The following is a 27,954-nucleotide window of genomic DNA, read 5'->3' as shown; positions in this document are numbered from 1 at the left end:
TTTCAGCAACGATAGTCCTCCGCATGGGTATTTTTTCACACCCAAACCTCCACAACCATTTCATAATCTAAGCTATATTAAGAGATTTAATCTTATTAATTCATAATCCACCACAATCCTTCATACAGTTCACCACCTCTTATCTAATAAGATGAATTTTAAGATTATCTTCTATATCTTTCCACAAGAAATTTCTTAAAAGCTTATCCATCTTCTTAATAACGGAAATATGAGCTATGAATTAAAGCTGGCAAACAAGCTGAAACCCGCGGGTTAACCCGTGCCCGGCCCGTAAAAACCCGAACCCAGCTCGGCTGGTTTCTAAACAAGCCGGGTTCGGGTTGGAGAAATGCCGGCTTGTGAATAAACGGGTTAACCCGTCCCGGCCCGTGAAACCGCGGGTACAACCCGTAAACCCGTCCACAATAACTAATTAGTAATTTTTAGTCGGGTTATCTAGGGTTAATCACATCCACACGATTAAGGTATAAAAAGAGAAACCCTAAAACTAAATGAAGAGATATCTTTCTTTTTTATCTCTCTTTTTTCTTCTTCTTCTCTTTCTTTTCTGGTTTTTCTTTTCTCTTTCCATTTTTCTTCTCCACCGCACGAACTGTGAGTGAGTGATTCATGATTCTTCTGAAATTTGAATAAACTTAATGAATAAGTGAATCAAGGAAACAGTTAATGAGTCTGTGGAGTTAATTTTGGTTATGGTTTCGTGATGATTGAAGAAAGAGGAATCAGTAAAATTAGGATTAGGGTTCTAGAATGGATTGAAAATTTTATATCAAATTGAGAATGAAATCAAGTAAGTAATGATGGGTATTGGGTGTTAAGTTTAAGGTTGAATTTTTAGTTATTGATTTTCAATTTAATTCACATTGAAGAATCAATGAGTTAGGGTTCCAACATGAACTGGAAATTTGATTGGTGATGAATACGATGAAACTGAAAGATGATTTTGTTAAATTGAGGTTTAGATTCGTATAATAATTGGATGAACTCCATCGATTAGGGTTCTTAATAGAAAATATAATTCATGGTTCACGGGTTTGAAACTTAGTTGGAAAAAAAAAATTGACGGTTTAGGGATATGATGGAATCAAGTTGAAGATTAAGCAAAGGGTGAATCATTTGTTTCAATTTGGAATTAATCTGAGAACCTGTCATATGGATATTAGGTTACTAGTTTGAGATGAAGTGTATGTGAGTTGGATTAGTAATATGATGGGATGAAGATGGGTTTGCGTTTTTGTTGTTGTTGATTAATGTTGCAGATTAGTGGTAGTGATAACGAGAAGATTTATGAATGAAATTGAGATGCAGGTGATGAAAGTGGTGGATGTGAATTGATTTTAGGTTAGAAACGATAATCCTAGGTTAGGGTTTGATTCTTTACTCTTTTTCACAATAGACTAGAGAACTTATAATTGTGTGTTTTTTTCTATGTAATCCTATGTTTTAGTATTATCCCCAAGTTATGTTCTGTGGTTTGGTGACTTTGGTCTCTGTTTTGTCACAAATTAACTTAATGAAATTATAATTTTATTTTTAATTAAACAAGTCGGGTTAACCCGTGAACCCGCAAGCTTTACCCGTTACGGGTGCGGGTTGAAGAAATGATCACCCGTGAAGAATATCGACCCGCGGGTTTTAATCCGTGTTAACCCGAACCCGTGTAACCCGTAACAAGCCAGCCCCGGCCCGCCCGTTTGCCAGCTCTACTATGAATAACGACATAAAGTACACCGGCAAATCTTGTAGAACAAAACACCACAGAAATGTGGGGTCAATTTGAACCTAACACTACAAAACCTCCTTACAAAATCAAATCAGTGAGGTTGGAAAATCCCTTCTTTCCAGCTAATTATGAATTGCGGGATGGTGACACCATTAAAGACACCGCGACTATACAACCATTTAGCCATTGTAAACTTCTTACTCAATAATCCCATTCACCTATTTACTCTTATCTTGAAAGGATCTTAAATTATGCTCCTTCCAGATAGACCAAACAATTGCAGCCGGTCAAACTTTAAGAACCAAAGCTTTCCGAGAAGAATTTCCAATACTAGGAAAAGACCTCACCAAAGTAATTAAATCCGGAGACGTCGCCCACACCATAGAGAATTTTTTTGGCAAAATAACACCAGATTTTCCAAGACATTTTACAATGGATTAACAAGTGATTCACTGATTCTTCATCCGGCATGCAAATATAACAGTGGTTAACCCATTCTTTATGCCATCCTCGTCTTCTCAAAACATATTGAGTCAAGATCTTTTCATAACCTGCATCCCACAAGAAAAAACTCACTTTTATTGGCCAATGTTTAGACCACATTCTTTGGCGGGTGATAAATCTAGTAGGACGCGGCTCTGAAATTTGCAACCACTAATAGAAAGACTTTACCGAGAAAGATTCATTAGACGTTTCAGCACTCCAAATTCGGTCATCCTTTGGACAATTTTCCAACATAAGCAGCATGGAAGAGAGCTCAGCAATAACAGGGTCTTGCACTCTTCTCGTGATATGCACAAGTTCCACTCCACAACATTGTTTTTAGCGTACTTTAGTTGAGAGATTGTAGCATTTTTTTCTTCTGAAACTGCATAAGAAGAGGGGAAAAAATCTTTCAAACACATCGTAGACAACCATTTGTCGTTCCAAGAGCTTGTCGCAACCCCATCATCCACCTACATATGACAATTGAATTTGAAAAGTTTATTAGACCTCGCAATTCCTTTCCAAATACTGGTTCTCTAATCTCCTTTAGGTTTATTAGTTTACCACCTTAAAACATCTTCCCCATATTTTTCAGCAACGATAGTCCTCCACATGGCTAATTTTTCACACCCAAACCTCCACAACCATTTCATAATCAAAGTTATATCAAGAGATTTAATCTTATTAATTCCTAATCCACCACAATCCTTCATACAGTTCACCACCTCCCATCTAAGAAGATGAATTTTAAGATTATCTTCTATATCTTTCCACAAGAAATTTCTTAAAAGCTTATCCATCTTCTTAATAACGGAAATATGAGATATGAATAACGACATAAAGTACACCGGCAAAGCTTGTAGAACCGCATGAAATAAGGATAAGCTTATCTCCTCTAGAAAGATAAATAGCTGACCAGATAGTCAACCTAGCCTCTATTCTCTCCAACACTATGTCCCACTTTGCCTTGGACATATACTTATCCCTTAAAGAAAAACCCACACAAGAAATAGGGAGTTGTTCAACCTTGCAACCAAAAGACAAGGCATAAGAATCAATTTGCGAAACCTCCCCCACTGGAATTAAAGATGTCTTCTTGAATTTTACTTTTAAACCAGGTATAATTTCAAACCACAAAAGAAACTAGTTGATGATTGAACGAGGGTATCTAGTACCCATGGAATCGCTTAAAACAATCCGACGACTAACGAAGATTGGGATTGTCTGATGTTGCAAGATTCCCTGATTGACTTCCATCCGCTGCGTGGTTAGCTAGGCCGGTTGCCGCCTGGTTTGCTTCGCTGTAATTATATTAGATAGCCTTGCGCGGAATCTGATTCATTTGGTGTTTTACTTCATTTTTCATTCTTAGCAGATACCAATGCAATGTTGTAGAAGAGGTAACAAAGCGCAGAATATTTCCAGAATCCATCTCGAAAAGAAATTTTGACCATTGTCTCTCCATCGCGGATCTTGTAGCTAGAAGCAGCGACCAGGTTTCTGCAATTAAAACAGTAGTAAGTCCTAGAAATTTCCCTAAAGCCATGGATATTTCTTCTGAGTCTCTGCAAATGAAGCCTGCACTTGCGATTCCTGGTTATCCCATCGCAGCTCCATATGTGTTGGTATTTATCTCGTCTGAGTTAGGGAAGGACCAGCCTAATGATATTGTCGTTGTTGTTTCGTTTCCCTTTGATGGGGTGTATGTCGGTAAGTCGCATGGTGAAATAGGGGGTAGAAATTCCTGAGCCCATGTATACTCTTGTTGTTGCTTTAGGGTCGAGTATAATATGTCTCTTCATTGTTGCTTGTTTTTGGCGGTATACAAATTCATTTATAGCTATCCATACTGACCAGAAGAGAAAATAGAAAGAGGTGATGGTTGTGGAAGGGGCTTACTGTTATAGGAGTTGTGGGATGGTGGTTTGGAGAGTTATTGCATTTGGTATGGTAGTGGAAGTATTTTGGGCATCCGAGAGGTGAGTAAGTAAGGTGTTCCAGGCTGTAATTGTTACATTGCAGAGTAGAATTAAGTGATCAGCTGATTATGTATCAGAATTACATCAGAGGCATAGATTGGAGTTGACGAGATGGATTCGGCTTAGGATAGTGAAGGTCAAAAGACCTTCATTAATTGCTTTCCACAAGAAAAACTGAATATTTGGTGGACATGATAAAGTCCAAAGAATTTTGGTTACTGGTAGTGGGTTTTGCTGAGGTTGATTTTCTTCTTGGGGTTAAGCATTTGTTATTTTGTTACCAGAGGCAGTAGATTGAGTTGGATTAAGGTTCGTAAAGTGTGGGATCCAGTTAGCCTGGATAGGGATTGTAAAACCATTTTCGATTTAGTGGAAAATGTTAGGGTTTTGTTCCATAAAGAAAATATTATCGCTGAAATTGGACTTTAGGAAACACAGTTTGAAGCAGAAACAATGATTTATTGCTGTAAAAATCGTGGCTAAAGGCCTACTTCTGGTTTAGAATATCTACAAGGTTTACTTGGATTTGGAAACTTGTATGATGGTTTGTAGGAGTGTTTTCATAGTTTAAGATTTCCTATGTAAGGTGTGAGTTTATTTTTAGGAGTTCTAAGACTTGGGGAGAAAGGATTGGTCTACTATATAAAAGGGCTTATATTATGAGTAGAAATCCATTCTCTTGGAGAATCCTCTCAAGAACGAGAGTGATCAATGGTCACAAACGTTGTGTCCTACAATGGTTGGTGATGGGAAAAATCTATGTGATAAGAGAGACTTGTAGTAATAACGGGTATGGGAGAAATCTAGGGTTTCTAGGGTTCGTACGGGAGAAGCTAGAATTGGTGATGTTCTTCGTATTCTTGTCTAAATTTGAAGCAACCATGACGGTGGAGGTTTGAGGAATAAGAAGAACAAAGGGAGAGGTAAAATCTTCATAATATGTCTTGTTTTTTTCTAATGTTTAGCGCTAGTGGGTTGCATAACTATTTGATTATATGAAGTGTGTCGATGTAATAACTTGTTATGATAATGAAAGATTCTCGGGGGGATTTTGGCCGTGGATGCAGCCTACAAAGGGTAGGTGAACCACGTAATCTTTGTGTCGTGTGTGATTTTCTATTTTCGTATTGACCATATACTCATGCTAGTATTATTCGATCATGCTAATCTAAAGATGTACGAGATGGATTCGAGGTAAGTTATCTAAAGTAGTATGTTTCATGGAATTGACTTCTATGGAATATTCCTTTTAGCGGGACTAAACCCGTAAACAAATAATTCACTTTATAAGGCTTACTAACATAAATTAGATATATTCAAAACAATCACATTTTAAACAAAATTGCAACAATTTCACAATAAAATCAATACAACTGACAGAAACAAATAAGCCCTAAAATCTTGAAAAATAAAACCTCACCTAAATATTTAGGAAAAAACAAGGTTTTAAAAATCAAAAGTCTGAGGCCCGAAGCGCTCTCATACCAAAGCGAAAGCGAGCTTTACATATATAAGAAGTTGTCAACCTAATAAAAGAAAACTACGAAGTTCAGGCATAGGAAAAGAAACAATTAAACTAACTAAGCATATGGCATACTGATACTGCCCATTCTGCCTAAGAGCTATTTAAAATATACTAGCCACGAATGTCTGCATCATGCATATCATCATGTACACAGTCATCGTCATCATGATCATCATGTGATTCATGCCTCATAAATTAGGTTTATTAGTATTTAGTTAGATAACATGAAACATGCCCTACTGGGCTTCAAAGGCCAGTTTTTTGTCTTCTAATATGAGACAATTCGTAAAGAGGCTCTCTAGAAGTATTTAGGACCTACAACCGCCTTTTTAAACCATGAGAAAAAATAATGATAATAAAGACCTCAACCTAAAAAGAAATTGAGATTTTACCAAACTCTAGATGTGTGTTTAATTAACGATGCTACACACACTAAAGTTTACACACTTCGTTTCATCCGGAAAGAGAATCGAACGTACAACACGATGCCTTCCCTGCATCGGCATTAGTATGGGCAATAGTGGATCCCAGATGTTATCTCTGCCGGTGAGAATTTCGGTGAGAAATCCGAACTCCTATGTGAATATGGACTTATTAGTGTTTAATGTTGTGGTGGCTGAGATTAAGACAAGCTACTAGCCATCTAAGAAGAAAGTAGCGAAGTTTTTTTTTTGATGCAAACGAAAACTTAATATTAAACCATAATATTACATAACTTCTGGCTTAATTTCCTTTCATCCCTTACCAAAATATCATATTCAGATGGGATGTTACAACCAAAATCAAAGGAAGATTTTCCAGATCTAGCTTGGTGAGCTATTACATGAGCTGAGTTGTTTGTCGTTCTTTTTACATGACTAACACCAAAATACATAATTGAAGACATCATATGTCTTATTTCATCTACATAGCTCTGATTCATCCAGTAAACAACCGAGTTGACATTGTTGATAGCGCTAATTACATTTTTACATTCTGATTCAAATATAACATTACTGAGATTAAGTTCTTTGGCCCACAGAATAGCATGTTTCATGGCCAAACATTCAGCATGTTCTGGATCTACTCCTCCATAGAAGTGTCTGCCCCTGATTCCTTTGGCGGTACCTGCAGAGTCTCTTATTATAAGTCCAATGCCAATTTCTTTAGAAGAATAATCAAACGAAGCATCAATATTCATCTTAAGACAATTAGTTATAGGAGGCGACCATTTTTGAATGCTAACATCAGAACTATTTTTGTTATGTTGAGATTCTTCTTTCATATAGAGTTGGAGAAGGCTGTTTACTTCATGACAAGTGAACCAGCAACTAACATTTTTATTTTGAAAAACTTTGACACATTTGTTTTTCCAAATCTGCCATGTTGTACACATTAAATTGGATAGCCACAAGGCATTTTCCTTTGTGTATGTTATAGTAGAAAACCAACTGGAAATCCAAGTTGACACATTAATCCTCTGTCTCTGAATATTCTCTATATTCACATTCATTCCTAACCAAACTGATCTTCCATAATCACATTCAATAAGAAGATGTTGTAGTGTTTCTTCATGAGAGTTACAGAGTGGACAAATGGTGTTAATATCTTTCTTGTAGTGACTAATTTTTCCTAGAGTTGGCACTATATTCCTTATACATTTCCAGAGAAATAGTTTAACTTTATGTGGAACTTTAGATTTCCACATATTCCTCAAAACTACTTTGGGGAATAATCTATCTTGATCACCTTGGGCAGTTGAAGAATTAGTCAGAGCTTTGTAAGCTGTTTTAACTGAAAATTCTCCAGTTCTGTTTGGCTCCCAAATTAATCTGTCCTGACCTTGTTGAGTTAATTTCATCTGAAGAATCAACTTAGCAATATTATTAGGGAAAAGATTTTTCATTAAGTCACTATTCCATCTTCTTGGATTCTGCAACATAAGATCTGATACATTCATAATTCTAGCTGGTTCTCTAAAGCTTTCCTTAGGGTATGGAGGTTCATTCAATCCTATGACCCATTTATCATACCACACCAATTATTTTGTTCCACATCTTATATCCCATCTATGATATTTTCTAACATTTTCTAGTCCCGCTTCAATACCTTTCCATATCCATGATGAGTTCTGATGTTTTTGCTGAGGATGAAGGAAATCATAGTAGGGTGAGTATTTTTGTTTCATGTTTTTAACCCATTGCTTCTTTGGTTATGTGCACATTCTGCAGAATAATTTAATAAAGCCATGTTGTAATGTTTTAAATTACGGAAAGCAAGACCTCCATCTTCTTCTGGCAGACAAAGAGAATCCCAAGAAATAAATTTGATTCTTTTATTTTCTTTGTGTCCCCACCAAAAGTTCCTTTGCAGAGTATCTAACTATTTTAGAGTAGTTTTAGGCATCTTGAAGTTGCTCATGTAGTGTGCAGGGATCGAATTTAAGACCGATTTAACCATGGTTGTTCTAGCATCCTGATTAAGAGTCTTTGAATTCCATCCATGAAATCTGTTACTATAGGACTCTTTTAAAGATTGAAAAGAATTTACTTTTGACTTTCCTAAGAGAATTGGGAGTCCAAGGTACTTGTCCGATGAGCATAACTTTTTAACCCCTAGCTTATGAATTATAGACAACTTTTCTTCTTGAGAAACATCACCACAAATGAAAACCGACGATTTGGAGTAATTAATAAGATGACCAGATATATCACCAAAATTTTGTAACATATCAGAAATATGAGTAAGACTTTCTTCAGTTGCTTGGAAGAACAATAAACAGTCATCAGCAAAAAGCAAGTGGTTTATTGGTGTCGATTTTTGTGAGATTCTTATTCCCTGAATTTGCTTATTCAGTTGTGCCTCTTCCAAATCTTTAGATAAGTATTCCATAGACATAATGAATAGATAGGGAGACAGTGGGTCTCCCTGTCTTAAGCCTCTTGTTGGAATATAAGGATCACAGATGCTACCATTAAGGCGAATGAAAATCGATGTTGTCCATATACATTGCTAAATAATATCTCTATAGTCATCACTAAACCCCAGATGAAGAAGCATTTTGTCTATAAAAGACCATTCAAGTCTGCCGAATGCTTTCGACATATCAAGCTTAAGAGCCAGTAGTGGAGTCTTCTTTTTAGATCTCTTCATTGAGTGGATTAGCTCATGTGATAAGATAATATTACCATTTATGAGCCGTTTTGGGACATAAGCCACTTGGGAGGGAGAGATAATTCTATCCATTAAAGATTTCATTCTTACCACTATGATCTTCGAGATTATTTTTTATGAGCAATTACAAAGGCCAATTGGCATGTAATCATTAAAATTAATTGGTTGATTGGTTTAGGAATCATACAAGTTACCGTTTGTTTTAATTGGGATGGAATTTGTTTTGTTATGAAAAATTTTTGTAGGAAAGAAGTAATGTCATCACCCACTACAGCCCATTGAGATAAGTAGAAGTCCATAGGGAACCCATCTGTGACCGGTGCACTCCAATAAGAGATGATCATTATCCCCAGGAGTAATGAGTTGCTTAATAAAATTAAAAGAAGACCTTTGAAATTGAGGATTAGTGGTTGTAGCAATCGAAGAAAAGTGATCAGTGAGCAAATTCACTAAATCTTTCCTTTGATGAAACCATCTACCTGAGGAGTCTCTAAGAGCAGTGATGTTATTTCTTGATCTTCGTCTATTAGCTCTGGAATGAAAGTATGCTGTGTTATTATCGGCATCTTTAATCCAATTATCACCTGCTTTCTGCTGCCAGAATTCAGCCTCTATTTTTTCCCAGTAAGATATATGATCAATAACTGTTTGAATTTTATTACTATTAGAATTACTGTAAGGAAGAGACTTCAAATTAGAGAGGAGTTCCTTAAGATATTTAATGCGTTTATTAATATGTCCAAAATCCTCTCTATTCCACTTAGCCATAACTTTTCTTGTATTATTTAATTTTTCCGTGAAATTGCTGTTAATTTCTAAATCATGCGAAGAAGTATTAATAAGTTCTAAGCATTTTGAGTCTCTTAACCAGCATTTGTAGAATTTCCAATATCTAAAAGGTCGATGGCTTTCTGCTTCTGTGAGGAGAAGAATTGTACAATGATCTGAAGCTCTAAATGAAAGGTGATATAATTTAGAATATGGGTAATGCAGTTTCCATAAAGCATTATGAAGAGCTAAATCAATTCTACCTCTTTTATAACCTCTTCCATTAGACATATTTGACCATGTATAATTGTGACCTATGAAACCTAAATCCATCAGACCTGCTGAATCTATCACTTGTCTTATCATATTATCATTTGAAGAGTTGCTTGCTTTATGAACCTTGTTAGACATATGAACATTACGATCACCGAACACAATCCAAGGTTGAAAAACATTATCACTGAGTTCCTTTAAGAAATCCCATTGTAATTTTTTCACATCTACATGTGTAGAGTCATACATGCAAGTCAGAATCCATTCCTCCTTATATGGGTTAGATTGAATTCAAACACGAATCATATTATCAGCACTGCACACTATTTCACAAAGAAAACCTTGTTTCCAAAGCATAATTAAACCTCCAGACAAACCAACGGAACTGACAAACCAAGAATTAGGATAGCAGAATCTCTGTGATAAATTTTTTTCTCTATCAGCAGCAAGTTGGTTTTTGACAGAAATATAACATCAGGGTTATAATCCATAATGATATCTGCTAGATAATCCCTAATATCTTTTGACACAAATCCTTGAACATTCCATGCAAGTAGTTTCATTTTATGAAAATTCCAATAATCAGACAAGAAAGCAAACTTATACTTAAAATTAGATCTAGCTGAGCAGAAAAGAAAGAAATGAGATAATTGACTAACAGGAAATGAGAAATTCAAATATGAAACAATAGAAGATTGTATTACCCGGTGAGATGCACTTGGATTCTTGTTTTGGAGAGTCTTAGCTTGGTTTTTCTCTGACAGTGTTCCATAATAAGATGGATATGAATTAGGAGATTGAACATGATCATCCAAAATTATGTGGGTGTTTTCTGATGATTCTCCGACGGAACTGACTTCATATTGTCTTGATTTATTCAATTCAAAGTGTTGGATTAAATACTGAAGTGGTTCCTTAAAGACTCTCTGATTTCCCAAGTTGTATGGATCTATATTTTGAGAATTGAAATCATTCATGGAAACATCGAATTCACCCATAGCTAAATAAGATTTTAGCATACTCAAGTTACCTCCCACATTTCTATTCAGATTATCATATAAGGATGAATTATGCTGATTGATGTCAGGCTCATTGAAGGTATTTTGATTTTCAGAAATGGAAATTGAATCTGAATAGTGACTAGATTGAGCCTTACCCATTCTCACTCTTTTACCTTTCCTCTCAGTATCATCTTCTCTCTCTATTTCTATTAATAACTACTTGTAACATACCTTGGGCATTGCATTCAATATTGGTGACTGGGATGACAAGAACAAGTGAGTTGTCCACCTGGATAATGATCTGGAACGGCTGATCTTGTCCCTGAGTACAAGTCATCTTTAACTGAGAAGATGTTGCAGTCCCCATATTAGTATCTGCATGCAACCCATGAACCTCATTTAATACAGGAGCCCATAATGCATGCATGTTTGCATCCTCCATATGATCATTTGGTGCTCAAACTAGTTCATTTTCTAGGCTAGGCTGAGCTTCTAACTGAGGTGCCGGGACTTTTACACCTCTATTGTCCGTATTATTCCACGAAGGAGGATCAATGATTGAGTTGGAAGAGAGATACCCTCTTTATTGTTGCAGAAGAAAGTTGGCTATCGTTTCACATTCAAATTCCTTGTGATCTATCGTGTAGCAATAACCACAAAGATTAAAAGGTTGCTTCTCATAGAAGATACGTAACCAGACTTCTTGATTCACTGCATTCTTCATCCAAGAACCCCTTCTTAGTGGATCCCTCACATCAATTAATGAGTACCAGTATTTTTTGAATTTTGCCTTTATGAACAATACAATCCGGCGGATCTAACTCATGTACTTCACCCATCGCAGCAGAAATCCCTTTAACAATTGGAGGATGGGAAAATTCTGGTTGCATGTTGTACAATCTAAGCCAGATAAGCTGTTTGGTGAGATCAACATCACTTTTTGGAATAGAAGGGTTCCAAGGCTCAAGAACAAATAAGTCCCCTTCAATGAACCATGTACGAAACTTAAGAACAACCTCATATTCTTCCTGAGTACAAAAATTGACCAAGAAAGTACCATCATCTTCTTTTTTACTATAGATTTCCTTACTTTTTATCCATAACTTCTTCAACTCTTTATCTAGCTCTGTAACAGTGAAAGTTTTTGTTGAATATACTTTTCCCAGAAAACAGAACTTCCATTGAGCAACTCCTTGAACCAAATCTTCGGCAGAGATATCAGGAAGCTTTAAAGCTTTTAGTCTGTTAGAAAGCGCAAAACTTTCCATCACTCCTTGGTTCTGTTGCATGATTTGGTTTCTTATGAGGATAACTTTTTGGTTTTGTTGCAAAGGAGAATGAAATCTACATATAAAGTTGGAGGAGAAAACGACGAAGACTAGTACAATATTAAAAGAATAGCTGGACTTCTGATGGGTGAATGTTGTACACTTGTAAGAATTTTTGCCATATCCACAGGTCTTAATTATAGAATTGAAGTAAAATCTTCTGCCAAGTTTTGAAGTATCCATAAGCGTGTGAGAGAGAATAAAAATGATTTAGAGTATTATTTTAATTATTGATCAGAGTAAGAAAATCAGAGAATTTAATAGTGAAATCTTCACGTATTAGAACATCAGATAATCATAGGTTGAGGATAAAAAAGGTAAAGTCAGGCAAAACCACTCCAACTCCCTAAACCTTCATCCAAGTGCTCCACCGACCCAACAGATAAACATAGAGAAAATCAGTTAATAGAAATTCCAAAAGGAATAATGTTATTCAAGAAAGTAGTGAAGTTGTTTCCTTTCATTGTTGTTCAATAATCCAATTTCTTTTATTATTATTATTATTTTTTTTGATAAAACAATAATCCAAATCTCACATAAGAAATTAAGTCAGCTCTTGGTCACGTTTGACTAAGGCTATTGTCGCTAGTCTGCTGCATGACCAAATTCCTACTATCATGCATGCAATATCTTGTCAAATTTTTTTTGTCATGCTTATTTTCTAAAGACAGTTATTAGGAGATACGTAGTACGCATAAGATGTTATGCAGTGTATTAAGAAATAATATAGGAGTCTATATTTAGGAGAGATACACTTTAAGGAGTTTGAGTTATATTAGGAAAGTGTCTATGTTTAGAGTTTGATCTTAGGTAGGAAAGTGCCTTGAGTGGTCGTCAAGTTTGTGAAAAATATAAATAGGCTGTTGAGCCATGAAAGTTGACATACCGAATTATTATCAATGTAGTCTTTTACGCTTCCGCGTTTATGCTCTCCTCTCTCTTGCTCGATCCTTAACATGGTATCAGAGCAAGGTGAGAGGAAGAGAGAGAAGAAGGAGAGAAAGAGTTAGTCTTGAAACTACGTTTGGTTGGAGAAAAAAAAATGAAGAATTATCAAAGCTGTGTTGATGTTTGTCAGAAGAAGAAAGATGCGTCTATTAAAGCAAGGTTAGGGTTACTGGATCGTAGCTGCTGGGTCCAAGAGGTTATGTTGTGAGCTTAACAAAAGCTATGCAACACGGACGTTGTAAAAAGAGAAGTTGTCGCAAAGTTCTGACGAGTTTTTTTTTTAAAAAAAAATTTGAAGGTCGTCGTCTTGCTTTGTGGAAGGTTCGAGAAGAGTTGTTATTGTTTGAGGGTCTAGAAGGAGTTTGTAAGCCATGAAAGTAGAGGTTTGATTTGCAGCAGACGACAGAAGTTGAAGTGCTGTAGAAGCTACAGCTTGGTAGCTGTATTCGCTGGAGGAAACAATGGGAGATTGAGAATGGTAGCTGGTGAGATGATGGTGCATAGAAAATATGGGTTTCGGTAGGTGCAGCTGCTGCCATGGATTTGATGAATCTTTGGAATGGTGGATTGTGTTTTCTGCCGGTGGCAAGAACATAGAACAAGTTTGAGAGGAAACGCAAGTTGCTGCCATTAAAGGCCTGTTTCTTCGTTGTGGAGAAGTTGACTGAACAAGGCAACGATTGCTGGAGTTTTGGGGTTTCAAAACCCTAAGTTCACGTGAGAACTAGTTTCGTTGCTAGCCGTAAAAAAAAAAAAAGTGTTATTAAAAGTTTTTAACAGTTTGGGTGTTACAAAGGAGAATTGTTACAGATGAAGAATAGTAGTGTGACAAAAGGATGTCACAGTTAAGTGTTAGAAGAATTGTGACAGAAGCGTAACAGAAGAAAAGGTCACAGGTGTGATAGTGGACGTGACGAAAGAGTTGTAACGTGAAAAAGTGTGACAGTTTCTGTTAGAGACGTTGCAGAAAACAGTTTTCTGCGTGTTTGTTGATGATTGTTGAGGTAGTTTAAGCAAGAATTTGTGGCAGAAACATGGTGATTGAAGAGTTTGTGGCAGAAACTTGGAGATCCTACAAAGTGTGGCAGACTTTGTAAAGACGACAGGATTGTGAGAGAATCTTGAAGAACAAAGAAGTGTGAATGTTTCGCAAGAAGTGCGTGACTGGAACAAGAGAGAAGAAGAAACAACATTCATGTTGTGGAAAAAAAGAAAAAAAAAAACAATCACCAAGAGGTGATGAGAAAAAGAACAATGTTGTGGAAAAAAAGAAAAAAAACCAATCACCAAGAGGTGATGAGAAAAAGAACAACAATAGTAGGTTAAAATCCTATGAGTTGTCGAGAGAGTACAAAAAGTATTCTATCGAAGAAACCAAGAAAACAAGAGTACAAGAAGTATTCTTCCGAAGAGGGGACCGAAACGTCCTTAAACTACGAAGATGGGACCGGAATGTCCTTAAACTTCCATAGGGGACCGTAATGTCCTTAAACTTCCGAAGGGGACCGTAATGTCCTTAAACTATGAAGGGGACCGTAATGTCCTTAAACTTCCGAAGGGGACCGAAACGTCCTTAAACTACGAAGGGGACCGTAATGTCCTTAAACTATGAAGGGGACCGAAACGTCCTTAAACTACGGTCTAAAGATTTTTTTTTTCGCAAAAGCGTTGAAAAAAAGAAGAAGAAAGAAGAAAACCGAAGTTAAATTTCTTTTGTCCAAGATGGGCATTCGTGATCTACATGCTCCATCTTGAGGGAGGGTATTAGGAGATACGTAGTACGCATAAGATGTTATGCAGTGTATTAAGAAATAATATAGGAGTCTATATTTAGGAGAGATACACTTTAAGGAGTTTGAGTTATATTAGGAAAGTGTCTATGTTTAGAGTTTGATCTTAGGTAGGAAAGTGCCTTGAGTAGTCGTCAAGTTTGTGAAAAATATAAATAGGTTGTTGAGCCATGAAAGTTGACATACCGAATTATTATCAATGTAGTCTTTTATGCTTCCGCGTTTATGCTCTCCTCTCTCTTGCTCGATCCTTAACAACAGTAGATTGTCCTACCAGTAACCTGAGCAGTTCCCATCAACACTTAAAACACTCTAGAGTAAAATCGTTGATACTGGGAGCACTGAAAAATAAGAATAAAATTGAGTCATGTATGTATATGCATTTATGTGCGTATTTTGAGTGTGCAGGTGAATCGCATAACACATTAGTCTAATACAGATGATGGCTGCTGAAAACCTCATCAACTGAAAACCCCTCATTCACCAAGTGCATGCAAACCATATTGTAGCCACAGTCAACGTCAAACAAACCAAAGTACATTCACAACATAGCAAAAATCAAAATCATAAACTGAAAACCCCTAACAAATCACATCTACAAGAAAATCACTACTTCAATTGGAAACAACAAACTTCATACACAAATTGGGCCTAATATCTTCCCAAATTAACCCTGATCAAAGAAGCAAATCATAAAAATAATAGATATAAAGTTAATGATAAAATTTATCGACAAATTTATTTTTCTTATGTAAAATGTAGAACCCCCTCTAATTAAGAAAGAGAAAAATGCTTCAAAAAAAAAAGCGAAATGCATAAGATTCTGCCATACTCTTGCATTTTTCTTCTTTTTGTCTCAGTATCATATTACACCACAGCTTTTTATGTAAAGTTGTACTGTGCTATGGGTATCACATATCTTTGGCTGCCTTCCAGAAGAACCCTGATTTTGGGCATACTGAAATCTTTCTAGGCATACTGAATGAAGACAAAAAAGGTTGTGAAATAACAAAATAAGATATCTCCTTAACCCAAATTTTTTTTAATGGCAAATCTACCCTTTACGTATTAGTGTTAGTAATATGGATTAGTGATTAAATATTTTGTTTAGTGATTAAGATAATTTTCAGAATTATAAAGGTTGTTTAGATGAAAAAATTTGGGGGGAAAAAAATCAAAGTTTTGGTTAAGAAGGAGAGAAAGAGAAGGAGAAAGTGAGAAAATTTTATTTTTTGATTCAATGGAGCATGAGGAGGGTCATAATTCATATAAAAAACCTAGGAAAATACATATCAACTACAACAATGATTCCCAAATGGCTGATTTCTTAGATTATGAGAATGATTTTACACAAACTCAAACTCAAGCTCAAACTCAAACACAAACTCAAGATGATGATTTTTATGAGCCAAATCCAAATGATGAGTACATATATGAGGAACCCAATGCTTCTAATACACAAGTACACTTCTATCTTATGCTCAATCTCACTTCTACAGCTCGAAATTATCAAAAGTTTGGATTTTTGCTTCATGGTTCGGCGAACTAGGTTGAGGTTCGGTTCACATCTATGAGCCGAATCAACCAAATGATGAACGGTTCGGCTCACTGATTCTGTTTACAGTATGCGTCGAACCTATAATTTTCAATTCCAACCCTTTTGCTAGACACTAGTTTGGCTTATATGAAAGTTTCATAGTAAGCCGAACAACATCCTGAATAGCCCGGAACAAAAATAATTACTGGTTGGGATTATATATTCAAAATCGTATGAGTCGAACATGAATTTGTTAATTTTTGGGTTAAAATATTGTTATTTGTTCGGCATATATTAAGAATATCGTATAAGCCTAAACCTCTAAATGTTCAAGGTTCGGCACATAATATGATTATCTTATGAGTCGAACATGAATTTGTTAATTTTTGGGTTAAAATATTGTTCGTGGTTCGACACATATTGAGAATATCGTATAAGCCGAAACCTGTAAATGTTCATGGTTCGGCACATAATATGATTATTGAATGAGCCGAACATTGTTATTATATTCCTTTTCTAGTATTTAACCTTGTGATATTCTTTGTAGATCGTGCTTGGCGGACCTGTACCCATGGAAAATCAACCTGATCCAATAGACATAATTCACGAGGATACCAAGGATCACTTCCAAAATGATTTGGTATGTAAGAACTTTTTGTTTACCTTAATGTTGTCGGAATATTCCAAAAATTTTCTTACAAATTATTTGTTTTGGAATGAACGTAGAGATGGAAAACTAAACCCGAAGTTCTTGATTGGGTTGAGGAACACGCGATGAAGGTAAATTGTGCACTAGTTAAAGGACAACAAAGCCGAGGAAATCGGTTTGAAATGATTTGTGAGCGTAGTGGAAACGGCGCTAGCAAGGTTAAAAAGGGTACCGTATATGTTGGGAAGACCGGGAGAAAGAATAAGACGAAGACGAAGAAAAGAAATTGCCCTTTCAAGATCGTTTTCAACCTCAAGAATAAGAAATTGAATAAAGAAGATTAATATTGGATAATGAATAAAGATATGGATTGTCGTCATAACCACCCACGTCCCAAAGACCTACATGGACATGCGAAAGTAGCGCGACTCAAACCCGACGAGATGCTAGAAGTGGATAAAATCACACGAGCACATTTGCCACCGTCTAGGATTCTTAGCAAATTGAAGGCGGACAACAAGAATAACAAGTCGACTATGCAAACTATCTATAATGCAAGACAAAATATTAGAAGACTCAATTTGAAAGGTAGGATGGTGATGCAATAAATAATGTGGTTAGGGGTGAAGAATAACTACGCTTGCCAAAAGAAGTTGGATGACTTCGGTCAAGTCACACACCTTTTCCTTTCTCACCCGGAATGCGTCCAATTGGCTCTATGCTTCCCACAAGTTATTATATTGGATTGCACGTACAAGACTAATAAATATGAGATGTCGTTGATGAACATTGTGGGGCATACTTCGACAAAGGCACCGTTCACCGTGGCTTTTTGTTTCTTGAAAAACGAGAAGAAAGAGAGTTATGTTTGGGGGTTAGAACAATTGAAGTTAATCTTCCGGGATGGTGCTCTTCCTAAAGTGTTCATTTCCGATCAATATTCATCGTTGATGTATGCTATTAAGAAGGTATTTCCGCATGCATTCAATTTTCTTTGTACGTTTCACATATGGTGCAATGTGAGGAAAAATTGCCAATCGAAAATTCAACCCTTTAAGTTGAAAGGAAGAGGCCGACACACTATCATATTCCTTATGTCCATAATTGATGGAAGGCCATAAAGCACTGGCTTGTACGTAAGCATTCACCTCAGGAACCTCTTCATCAAGACTCCATTCCGCTGCCCTCTTGTGTCTCAATACTCGGACTGCACGGTTGTGATCCGGAGTCTCATAAATTCTCTTCGCCCAAGATTCGGCATAACCAATCAAGACATTTCCTCCATCTTCCGGAAGACCATGAGGCAAACCATTTGATCGAGGTGTGTTTACGTCATCTTCATCAGGAATGTGTAGACCAGTGATCCGTCGATCATCATCGTCTTTCTCTTTCTCGGGTTCTGCCACCTTCTTACTTTTCTTGTCTTTCTTGGGTTTTCCTTGGGGTTGTGTTTCTGGATGAACTTCTTGATGTTCTTCTTGATTATCATCAACTTCTTCATTTTCAGCTATTCCTTCTTCTTGTCTTTCAACTCTTACTTGTTCAGCTTCTTCTTCTAAAATGCCTCCTCTACCTCCCGCTCCCAATTTTTTCTTACCTCCTCCTCGAGGATCGAGAGTTTTAGAAGTATAAGGTGTTACCTCCATCTTCTTCCTCTTTTTAGCTGCATTGGTCCTGACACAAGTATGAAAGTCATAAGTATGCTTCGAACAACAAAGGGATATAAACTATATAAAATATGGATTTGAAATGGTCAACAAATAAGAAGACTCAGCTTACCCGAAATAACACATATGAGCCGAACCATGTCTTGAAATTTTCATTAGCTTACACAGAGAGTGGATCGGCTCATACTACAAAATAATTATAAGACGATCTTTTATATTCGGCTCACAACTGATACTGTCGAATAAGCCGAACCTATGATTATGAACTCAAACATGTATTCGGCGCAACATGATATGATATAAATAAGCTGATCATATACACTTGTAAAATTTATGGAATTTTAACAATGATATTCGGCGCAACCCTAATACTATCGAATAAGACGAATCTAAACTTATGAATTGAAACATTTATTCGGCGCAAAATGGTGTCATACAAATAAGTTGATCCTACACATGCAGAATTCATGAAATTCAAACAACATTAATCGGCGCAAAACTAATACAACCATACAAGCCGATTCTAAGCACATGCAAAATTTCTGAAATTCACAAAACATTTATTCGGCACAAAACTAATACTGCCATATAAGCCGATCCTAAGCACATGCAAAATTTCTGAAATTCACAAAACATTTATTCGGCACAAAACTAACACCATCGAATAAGCCGATCCTAAATATAAGGCTTTGTGTCATTAAGTTCGGCTCAAAACGGATTTGCATTTTAAGATGAGCCGTTCATATGCACTTTCAGGGTTCAGTTTCAAGAACAGCTCGGCGCACATCTAGGGTTTTTTTTACGCTGAACCATACCCTGTAACCGCCGCACAAACATGTTTTTGACGAATTAAATATATCATATCAATCAAAAACATCAAATACGAGATGGGTTTGTAGAACTAACCTTCTTATTCTCATTTCCGGAGTTGGTTCTTCTTCAATTTCTTCTTTCGGTTAATTTTGTGGTTGATTTTGAGTTTGTTCTTCACTCTCTAAATCTTCTTCTTCTTCTTCAATAGGTTGTTCGATCGATCGATTAGAACGAGATACTGGCTTACGACGACCCATTATATAGATGAGTTTAATCGTCGACTAAATTTTCACGAATCGACGATTAAATTTCGGCGATAATACGATAAAAGAAGAAGAAGAAGAAGAAGAGAATGGTGGGTTCGGCTATGGAGGAGGAAGAAGAAGAAGGGGTTGAATGAAACTGATTTTAGGTTTATTGATTATAGGTTTTTGTATTAGGGTTAGGGATAGATTAGTAATTTAAAAGATTTAAGGCATATATGTAATTGAACTACCCATAGGTACCCCTTATAATGTCACCCAAGTTAGAACTATTGCTTTGTATGCCTAGAAAGATTTAGGTATGCCCAAAATCAGGGTTCTTCCAGAAATACTTCTCGGCATCCTAATAGAGAACTCTGCTCCACATATATGGGATTAATGTTGTGTGTGGTTCGAGCTAAGACACTCAGCTAGAAATGTTTCAATCCCCAACTAGTACCTGCGCAGTTTTAATATGATTACTTATCTCAAGACTTAAAGGCCTAGACAAATAAAACTTCCATGTTGAACGGTGAGGAAACCCTCGTCCCCTATTGGCCGAAATAGGCTCTTTTTTGAGTTTTGTGAAACAAGCATTTTGGTGAGGACACTTGACAACGTATGTTTGGTTTAAAAGAATAGGAAAAGATTAAAAAAAGGAAACCAAATTCAATATTTAGGTGAGGACACTTGGCAACGTATGATTGGTTTAAAAATACAAACTTAAAACCTAACTTACCGAGTTTGGAATTTTAATGAATTCCGAATTCAATTTGGAAATCGATTAACTACTATATTAGGACTCTTTTTTCCAAATTAATATATAAAGGGGAAAAATTCCACATATTTTCTGCAAAAATAAAAGGAATAAATAAATAAAACCTGCACATGTTTTCTACCTATATAATGTATTTGCCCCGCCATACTAAATCAAAAGTACATCGCCACGGGGTGGGGCGAAGCCCCGCGCACACCAAATCAAAAATGAATCTCCACGGGGCGGGACGAAGCCCAGTGCACACCAAATCAAACACAGTAAAAACTCCATATATTAATACACTTGGGACCTAACAAAATTATTAATATATAGAGGTTATTACTATATGGAGGTTATTCTCTATATGATTTTACAAGTTGGGACTAAATTTTTTATGAATATATAGAGTTTATTAATATATGGAGTATCAATATATGGAGTTTTTACGGTATGCATTGCCACGGGGCAGGGCGAAGCCCCGCACACACCAAATCTAAAACATTGCCACGGGGCGGGCGAAGCCCCGCGCACACCAAGTTAAAAGAAAAAATAAATAAAATCTACACATATTGTCCAGCTATTTAATGTATTTGCCCCACCACACCAAATCAAAAATACATCGCCACGGAGAGGGACGAACCCAAATAAAAAATACATCGTCACGGGGCGAGACGAAGCCCCGGGCACACCAAATCAAAAATGCATTGCCACGGGGCGGTGCGACACCCAGCGTACACCAAATTGAAAGAAAAAAATATGCCAGGTGCGTAGCACGGGCACAAATCTAGTTTTCTTTAAGTTGATTCCCAATCTATTATTTTAGAAATTAAAAAAAAAAAAAAAAGGAAAAAAAAGATGGGAACGTATTTAAAATTTCAATAACTTGGCAGGTGATAACTTGTTTTGATCATCATGTTAAAGAATCCTAAACTTGTTGATGCTGATATATGTATCAATATATTTAAGACTTGGCTTAAACGTAAAATTATAGCTATAAATATTTGTTTGTTATTAATATTGTTCTGTTCTTGTCAAGTCTCTTGTTTCACGTAATCTAGAAATTGTCTCTTCATGACTGCGACCATTTTGTCTGCAGAAAACTTTGTGGGTGTGAATCTTGTTATATATCCGAACACTTGTTACTTACAACAGATCAGTAAATGCATCACAAATTAAGTGCAAGCATAGGGTCTTAATAAAATGAGCTTTATCTGTGTCGCTGTTGTTATCTTCACCTTGAATTTCCTACCTACATCCCAAAATCTCATTGCTGAAACTGATCGACTATCTTTACTTGCTTTCAGAAACAAGATAATTGATCCTCTAGGAGCACTTAGCTCATGGAACGAATCGTCCGACTGCAGTTATTGGGCAGGAATTACATGTAACCGTTGGTATCCAAGCAGGGTCATTGGCTTGGATCTGCAGCACATGAGTTTGGTAGGTACAATATCTCCATATATAGGAAATCTTACGTTCTTAAGAAATTTTACCTTGAATGACAACCACTTGACAGGCGAAATTCCTCAAGAAATTGACCGTTTAGTTTGGATTCAAATTCTTCGGTTGACAAATAATACACTTACTGGGAAAATTCCTAAGAACCTAACGTCATGTACAAAGCTCGTTATTTTCTCATTAGCGAACAACGAGCTGGTAGGAGGAGTTCCTGCCGAGCTTGGCTCCACACTGAAGCTTCAACAATTGCATCTCTCGGGCAACCCCCTGAAAGGAACCATCCCGGTTTCGCTTTCAAATCTTTCTGCTCTGATCACTTGCTTTGGGATCCAATCATTTACACGGCAACATTCCGTACGAACTCGGCCAGTTAACCAAATTACAAGAATTTATTGTCTCAGACAATAATTTATCAGGGACTATTCCACCCCAACTTTTTAATATCTCCTCAATCTATCATTTTGGTGTGAGCGGTAATAATCTTCATGAACCCATTCCATCTTTACATTGGAGTTACTCCCTCGAATCTCAAAGTTCTGTGGTTAGATGGAAATAAGTTTCATGGCTTATTACCGGATTCGATATTCAATCTCTCTAGACTGTCTAGCCTAGATGTCAATGATAATCACTTCATTGGACAAGCATTTGCAACAGCACTAAGATAGAAGAAATTGATTTTGGATCAAATAGACTACAAGGTAGAATTCCGCCAAGTCTTGGCAACTGCAGTAAATTACTACAACTGATCCTTTGGGACAATCAACTTATTGGTACTATCCCAAAACAGCTCATTGGCCTTTCTTCACTGTCAGTTAAGCTAGACTTGGCATCGAACCGGCTAACTGGTGATTTACCTTCAGAGGTCGGTAATTTGGAAAAGATTGTTATCCTGGACTTATCACATAATGCATTATCTGGAGAAATTCCAAGCTCTTTACAGAATTGTCTTTGTTTAGAAAGACTTTATTTACAAGGAAACTTACTCAAGGGGATAGTTCCTCCATCCTTAAAAAGTTTAAAGGGGATGCAAAGGTTAGACCTGTCACGCAATAAGTTGTCCGGGCGTATACCGCAGTATTTGGCGTCCTTTGCTTCCCTCGTCTATCTGAGCCTGTCCTCCAATGACTTTGAAGGTGAAGTACCAGAAGAAGGGATCTTCAAGAATATAAGTGCATTCTCAATCCTCGGGAACGAAAAGTTGTGTGGAGGAATTCACAAACTAAATTTACCGAGTTGCCCAAGAATTGGATACATAAAACAAAGAAAGCACTTCCCTCTCAAAAGACTGCTTCTAATAGTATTTGGAGTTGTGATCCTTGTTACTATTTTGGGCTCCTTTGCCATATGGTTTTGGAGGAAGAAAACAATAGTGCAGCGCTCGCATTCGTCTTTAAAATATCCTTTGGGTATTATGTTTCAAAAGGTCTCATACAAAGAGCTTCATAAAGCAACGGATGGATTCTCCGCAGAAAATTTAGTCGGAGTTGGAAGTTACGGATTTGTTTACAAAGGATTATTGATGCTAAACCAGGAGACAGCAGTGGTTGTTGCTGTGAAAGTAATTGACCTTCAACGCCGAGGAGCTTCAAAAAGTTTCACTGCTGAATGTGAAGCATTGAAATGCATTCGCCATCGAAACCTCGTGAAAATATTAACATCCTGTTCTAGTTTGGATTCTAATGGAAAGGAATTTAAAGCTCTAGTCTTTGAGTTCATGCCAAATGGAAGTCTTGAAAATTGGCTGCACCCAGCATCAAATGACGAAGAGCGACGTCAAAGCGCAGGTAGCAGATCGTTGAGTTTTATGGAGAGATTAAATGTAGCCATCGATACTGCATCTGCATTAGATTATCTTCATCACCATTGCAGAACACCAATCGTTCATTGTGACCTGAAGCCAAGTAACGTTTTACTAGATGATGACATGAATGCTAGTGTAGGTGATTTTGGATTAGCTAAGCTTCTAACTGGAGTCATCAACAACGTTGAATCTGGAAATCCGACTAGCAGTACTTCAGCTGGGATAAAGGGAACAATCGGATATGCTGCTCCAGGTAAAAACAAAGTTATTTCACTCTAGCAAAGCCCATAGAAATCTGTCAACTTAAGAAACTAGATTTCACTATGTAATGCATCAATTTTCCCTGTTGAAATGCACAGAGTATGGAATGAGTAGGGAGGTATCGACAAAAGGAGACGTCTACAGTTACGGGATCATGTTGCTAGAGATGTTCACCGGAAGGAGACCTACCGATGACATGTTCGCAGACGGCTTTGGCCTACACAGCTTTGCCAAGACAGCTCTGCTTACTAATCGAGTAATGCGGATTGTTGATCCTGCATTCCTTGTTCAGCTACAACTCAAAAATGATATTGTTGACGAGAGAGAAGTTTTAATTAATGGTGAGATGGAGACCAAGTTATCCGAGGCACTGACAGGAATTCTCAAACTTGGTGTCATGTGCTCAATCGAATCACCCAAAGAACGAATGGAAATAGTAACGGTCAAGGAAGTTTTGCAATCAATCAAGCATATGTTTCAATCAGTCTCGTACAAAGAGCTTCATGCAGCAACAAATGGGTTCTCTGCGGGACAATTAGTCGGAACTGGAAGTTACGGTTCTGTTTACAGAGGTGTATTAGCAGTAAATCAGGAAACAGCAACTGTGGTTGCAGTGAAAGTACTAGATCTTCAAAGACGAGAATCTTCCAAAAACTTCACGGCTGAATTCAAAACATTAAGTTCCATCCAGCATCCCAGTCTCGTGAAGATACTGACATCTTGTTCTAGCGTCGATTTTAATGGAAATGAATTCAAAGCTCTAGTCTTTGAGTTCATGCCAAATGGGAGTCTCGAGAACTGGTTGCACCCAGTTACATTTGACGATCGACTTCAAAGTTTGACAAGGAGATCATTGAGTTTCGAAGAGAGACTGAATGTAGCCATAGATGTTGCATCTGCGTTAGATTATCTCCATCACCACAGGCAAACGCCAATAGTCCATTGTAATCTAAAGCCAAGCAACATTTTGTTTGATGATGATATGAATGGTCATGTCGGCGATTTTGGATTAGCTAAGTTTCTAGGTGAAGTCACTACCAATGTAGAATCGGAAGATCACAACATTGGTACTTCAGTCAGGATAAATGGCTCGATTGGGTACGCTGCTCCAGGTACGAAAGTTTTTTCAATTCCCAACAACTTCGCATAATTATTTGTAGCAATCAAAAAATATCAAAACGTATGTTACATTATATTTGAACTGAAATGTAGAGTATGGAATGGGTAGAGAGGTATTGAAAAATGGAGACGTCTACAGCTACGGGATCATATTACTAGAGATATTTACAGTAAGGCGACCTACTGACCACATGTTCGAGGACGGATTTAGCCTTCACACCTTTGTTAAGACGAGTCTGGTTCCTAATAGGATATTGCAGATTATTGATCCCAAACTACTTCTTCCTCTCCGTATCCAAGACAACGATGATAGCGATGATGACGAAGTGGATTGCAGCGAAAAGGTATTAAGAAATGGGGTGATGGAAGACAAGCTACGTGAGGCTTTGACAGGGATTTTAAAGCTCGGTATTGCATGTTCGTTTGTAGAACCAAAACAACGGATGATAATGACACAAGTCGTGAAAGAGTTGCGGGAAATTGAGAACACATACCAAAAGAAGAAAGAAGTTCTTGAGAAACGATGACATGCCATTGCCAGTACCTCATATTTTACTCCTTGGCTGCTAGGAAAACTATCAACCTAGTTGGCCACTTCTGCTACTTGCCTACCTTACTTGTTCAGTTTTAGCAATCAGTAAATGTATGTAACTTAATTGAAATCACTGATTTTTCTTAAGTAATAAAAGGCAGCAGCCAAATGAGAGAACAAAGGCAAGGATTAATTACCTGTGCCATATGTCAATACCTTACACAAGCAATTCATCAAACAGCTTAGCTTCTTCGCAAAATCTCATCAAAATCCGGAACAGCAAAATGTGAATCCTCGTACTCATGAACGGTGATGGAGAAAAATGGATCGCTTACGGTTTCAGATTCCATTTTATTTCCTGATTAATATATTTGTGGGCCCATTTCACTTGTTTGACCATGGAAATCTTCAAATTATGAGGAGTCACATCACCGGAAACATCACGGTGTTAATTCGTGGGCCATTTTCCGGTGTCCATTTAGCGAAAATGATTTTCAGAAGACGATAATGAAACTTAGGAAAATATACAATCAATCACCAAAAAAATCACACACAAAAAAAAAATAAAAAAAAAAGGCACATGAACATGATACGGTAATAAGCGACATCAAATTAATAGGAGAAAACGGAATATCATCCGCACACTAGGGTTACAAGGGTACTTTATTTAGTATTTTTTAGCTAAGTTGGGCAGGTACTTAAATTAAAAACAGCATACTAGGCAGCCACAGCATGCGGCCGAGTACTGAGCCTTTGGGCATTGAACGGGTGGGCAGGCACCTCGGCAACCAGTAGTTGCTGAGCATACTTTTGTCAGTCCTGGGCACTTGGATACTACTTGCGTAACCTGCTGGAGCATCATCCCTGATTCATATATTCATCATCATAGTTGATAATTAATTAGATTCGCATTAGTTGATTAAATATAGATACTTCTGTGCATGTTGTAATCAAAAATAGGAAATTTAGAGTACTTACTGCCGGAAGAAGAGGTTGGCAATGAGATCAAGACGATTAAGAATAAGCAGAGGAACATACTAATCTTGGCCATGATTATCAATCAACCGGTAGAAGTGAACTTCTTTTTCTTTGATGCTATATATGACCCCGACTTTTGGTACTATATTTCTGATTGTAGCTAAGATATTGATGATCAACTACTAAATCTAACCTCTATTTATAGGCATGATGATCAGATTATTTAATTGGTTATCTATCAGCTACAGATTATAGCTAGCTACGGTGGTGGTGATATTAAACTTTAAGTACGTACCAAGTTTTGCACAGTGTTGACCCTTGACGCAAGGATCTACCGAGCACGAACTAATGGATCGTTGCAGTAACTGATTAGAATATACTCAACAAGTGCTATGGCACCATGGCAGAGACGCATGTGCGTAGCAAGAAAGATTGGGGAAAGTGGAGGTGTGTGATGATGGTGCTGTCACAAGTGCCATTTGAATATTGAGAAAACCCAAACAAAGTCCAGCAAAAGTAGGATCTGGACGGTGCACCCAGTCTCATCATTTAATCCATATTTTCCGAAAGAGGAAGGTTTTATATTACCGATCAAAAAAAAAGTTTTATATTAAAAAATTAATTAATTAATAATATGATTTCGGGTGATTTTACACTACTGTGGTTAAAAGCTGAACAAAGCTTTCTTCTTGGAGCTTCTGGCCCCATCCGAAAATATTCCAACCAATAGGAACTTATAGGAACTTTTGGCTTTTTTCCACCAACGATTTTTCGTATTTTTCACACCAATTCGGACCGAAAAATTAACGAAATTAACTTCTTTCCCTTTCACGGCCACGGGCAGTCTCCGTCTTTTCTATTTTTTTTCTCACGAAACCCTACATAGGCGCAACCGTGAATACTCTCTTCTTCCGATTATCTTACGGTAAACTCCACGAAGACGAAAAATAGCTTCTTCTTCCTGTTGTCTTGCTGGTAAAAAACATAAATTTCTAAGGTAATGATGTCTGTTACAGCTGGAACCATTTAGTTTGTATTGGGTTTTTCTCTTAATTATTTGTTATGTTTGAAAAGTACTAAAGTTGCCACGGAGAGCGGAGATAGCGATGTAGCTGTTCATGATTAAAAAAGTAGAAGTTATTTGT

The 27,954-nt window shown here is 36.9% G+C and overlaps 2 protein-coding genes across 2 annotated transcripts; one reads left to right on the top strand and one right to left on the bottom strand.

Moving 5' to 3' along the window:
* Positions 1–9,148: 9,148 nt before the first annotated feature.
* LOC113278700 lies at positions 9,149–10,177 on the bottom strand. Its single transcript, XM_026527467.1, has one exon. It carries the CDS (start codon positions 10,175–10,177, stop codon positions 9,149–9,151), a length of 1,029 nt encoding a protein of 342 aa, XP_026383252.1.
* Positions 10,178–23,040: 12,863 nt separating this feature from the next.
* Positions 23,041–26,055, top strand: LOC113277237 (probable LRR receptor-like serine/threonine-protein kinase At3g47570). The gene is made up of 3 exons (XM_026526381.1): positions 23,041–24,172; positions 24,279–25,292; positions 25,393–26,055. The coding sequence occupies exons 1-3, from the start codon at positions 23,143–23,145 to the stop codon at positions 25,824–25,826; spliced, it is 2,478 nt and encodes an 825-aa protein (XP_026382166.1). The 5' UTR covers positions 23,041–23,142; the 3' UTR covers positions 25,827–26,055.
* Positions 26,056–27,954: the final 1,899 nt, after the last annotated feature.

The sequence above is a fragment of the Papaver somniferum genome, chromosome 5 (genome assembly GCF_003573695.1).
Source record: "Papaver somniferum cultivar HN1 chromosome 5, ASM357369v1, whole genome shotgun sequence".
In the NCBI taxonomy this organism is placed as follows: Eukaryota; Viridiplantae; Streptophyta; class Magnoliopsida; order Ranunculales; family Papaveraceae; genus Papaver; species Papaver somniferum.
Note: the sequence above shows the minus strand (reverse complement) of the source record. Positions and strands in the feature narration are given on the sequence as shown.

What these genes read in the sequence shown, in the direction of transcription:
- LOC113277237 (XM_026526381.1), top strand. Translation starts at nt 23,143, where the DNA reads ATGCAAAGGTTAGACCTGTCACGCAATAAGTTGTCCGGGCGTATACCG. An exon ending in AATCGGATATGCTGCTCCAG is followed by an intron (nt 24,173 to 24,278) that starts GTAAAAACAAAG and finishes TGAAATGCACAG; the next exon opens with AGTATGGAATGAGTAGGGAG. An exon ending in GATTGGGTACGCTGCTCCAG is followed by an intron (nt 25,293 to 25,392) that starts GTACGAAAGTTT and finishes ACTGAAATGTAG; the next exon opens with AGTATGGAATGGGTAGAGAG.
- LOC113278700 (XM_026527467.1), bottom strand. Translation starts at nt 10,177, where the DNA reads ATGTATGACTCTACACATGTAGATGTGAAAAAATTACAATGGGATTTC.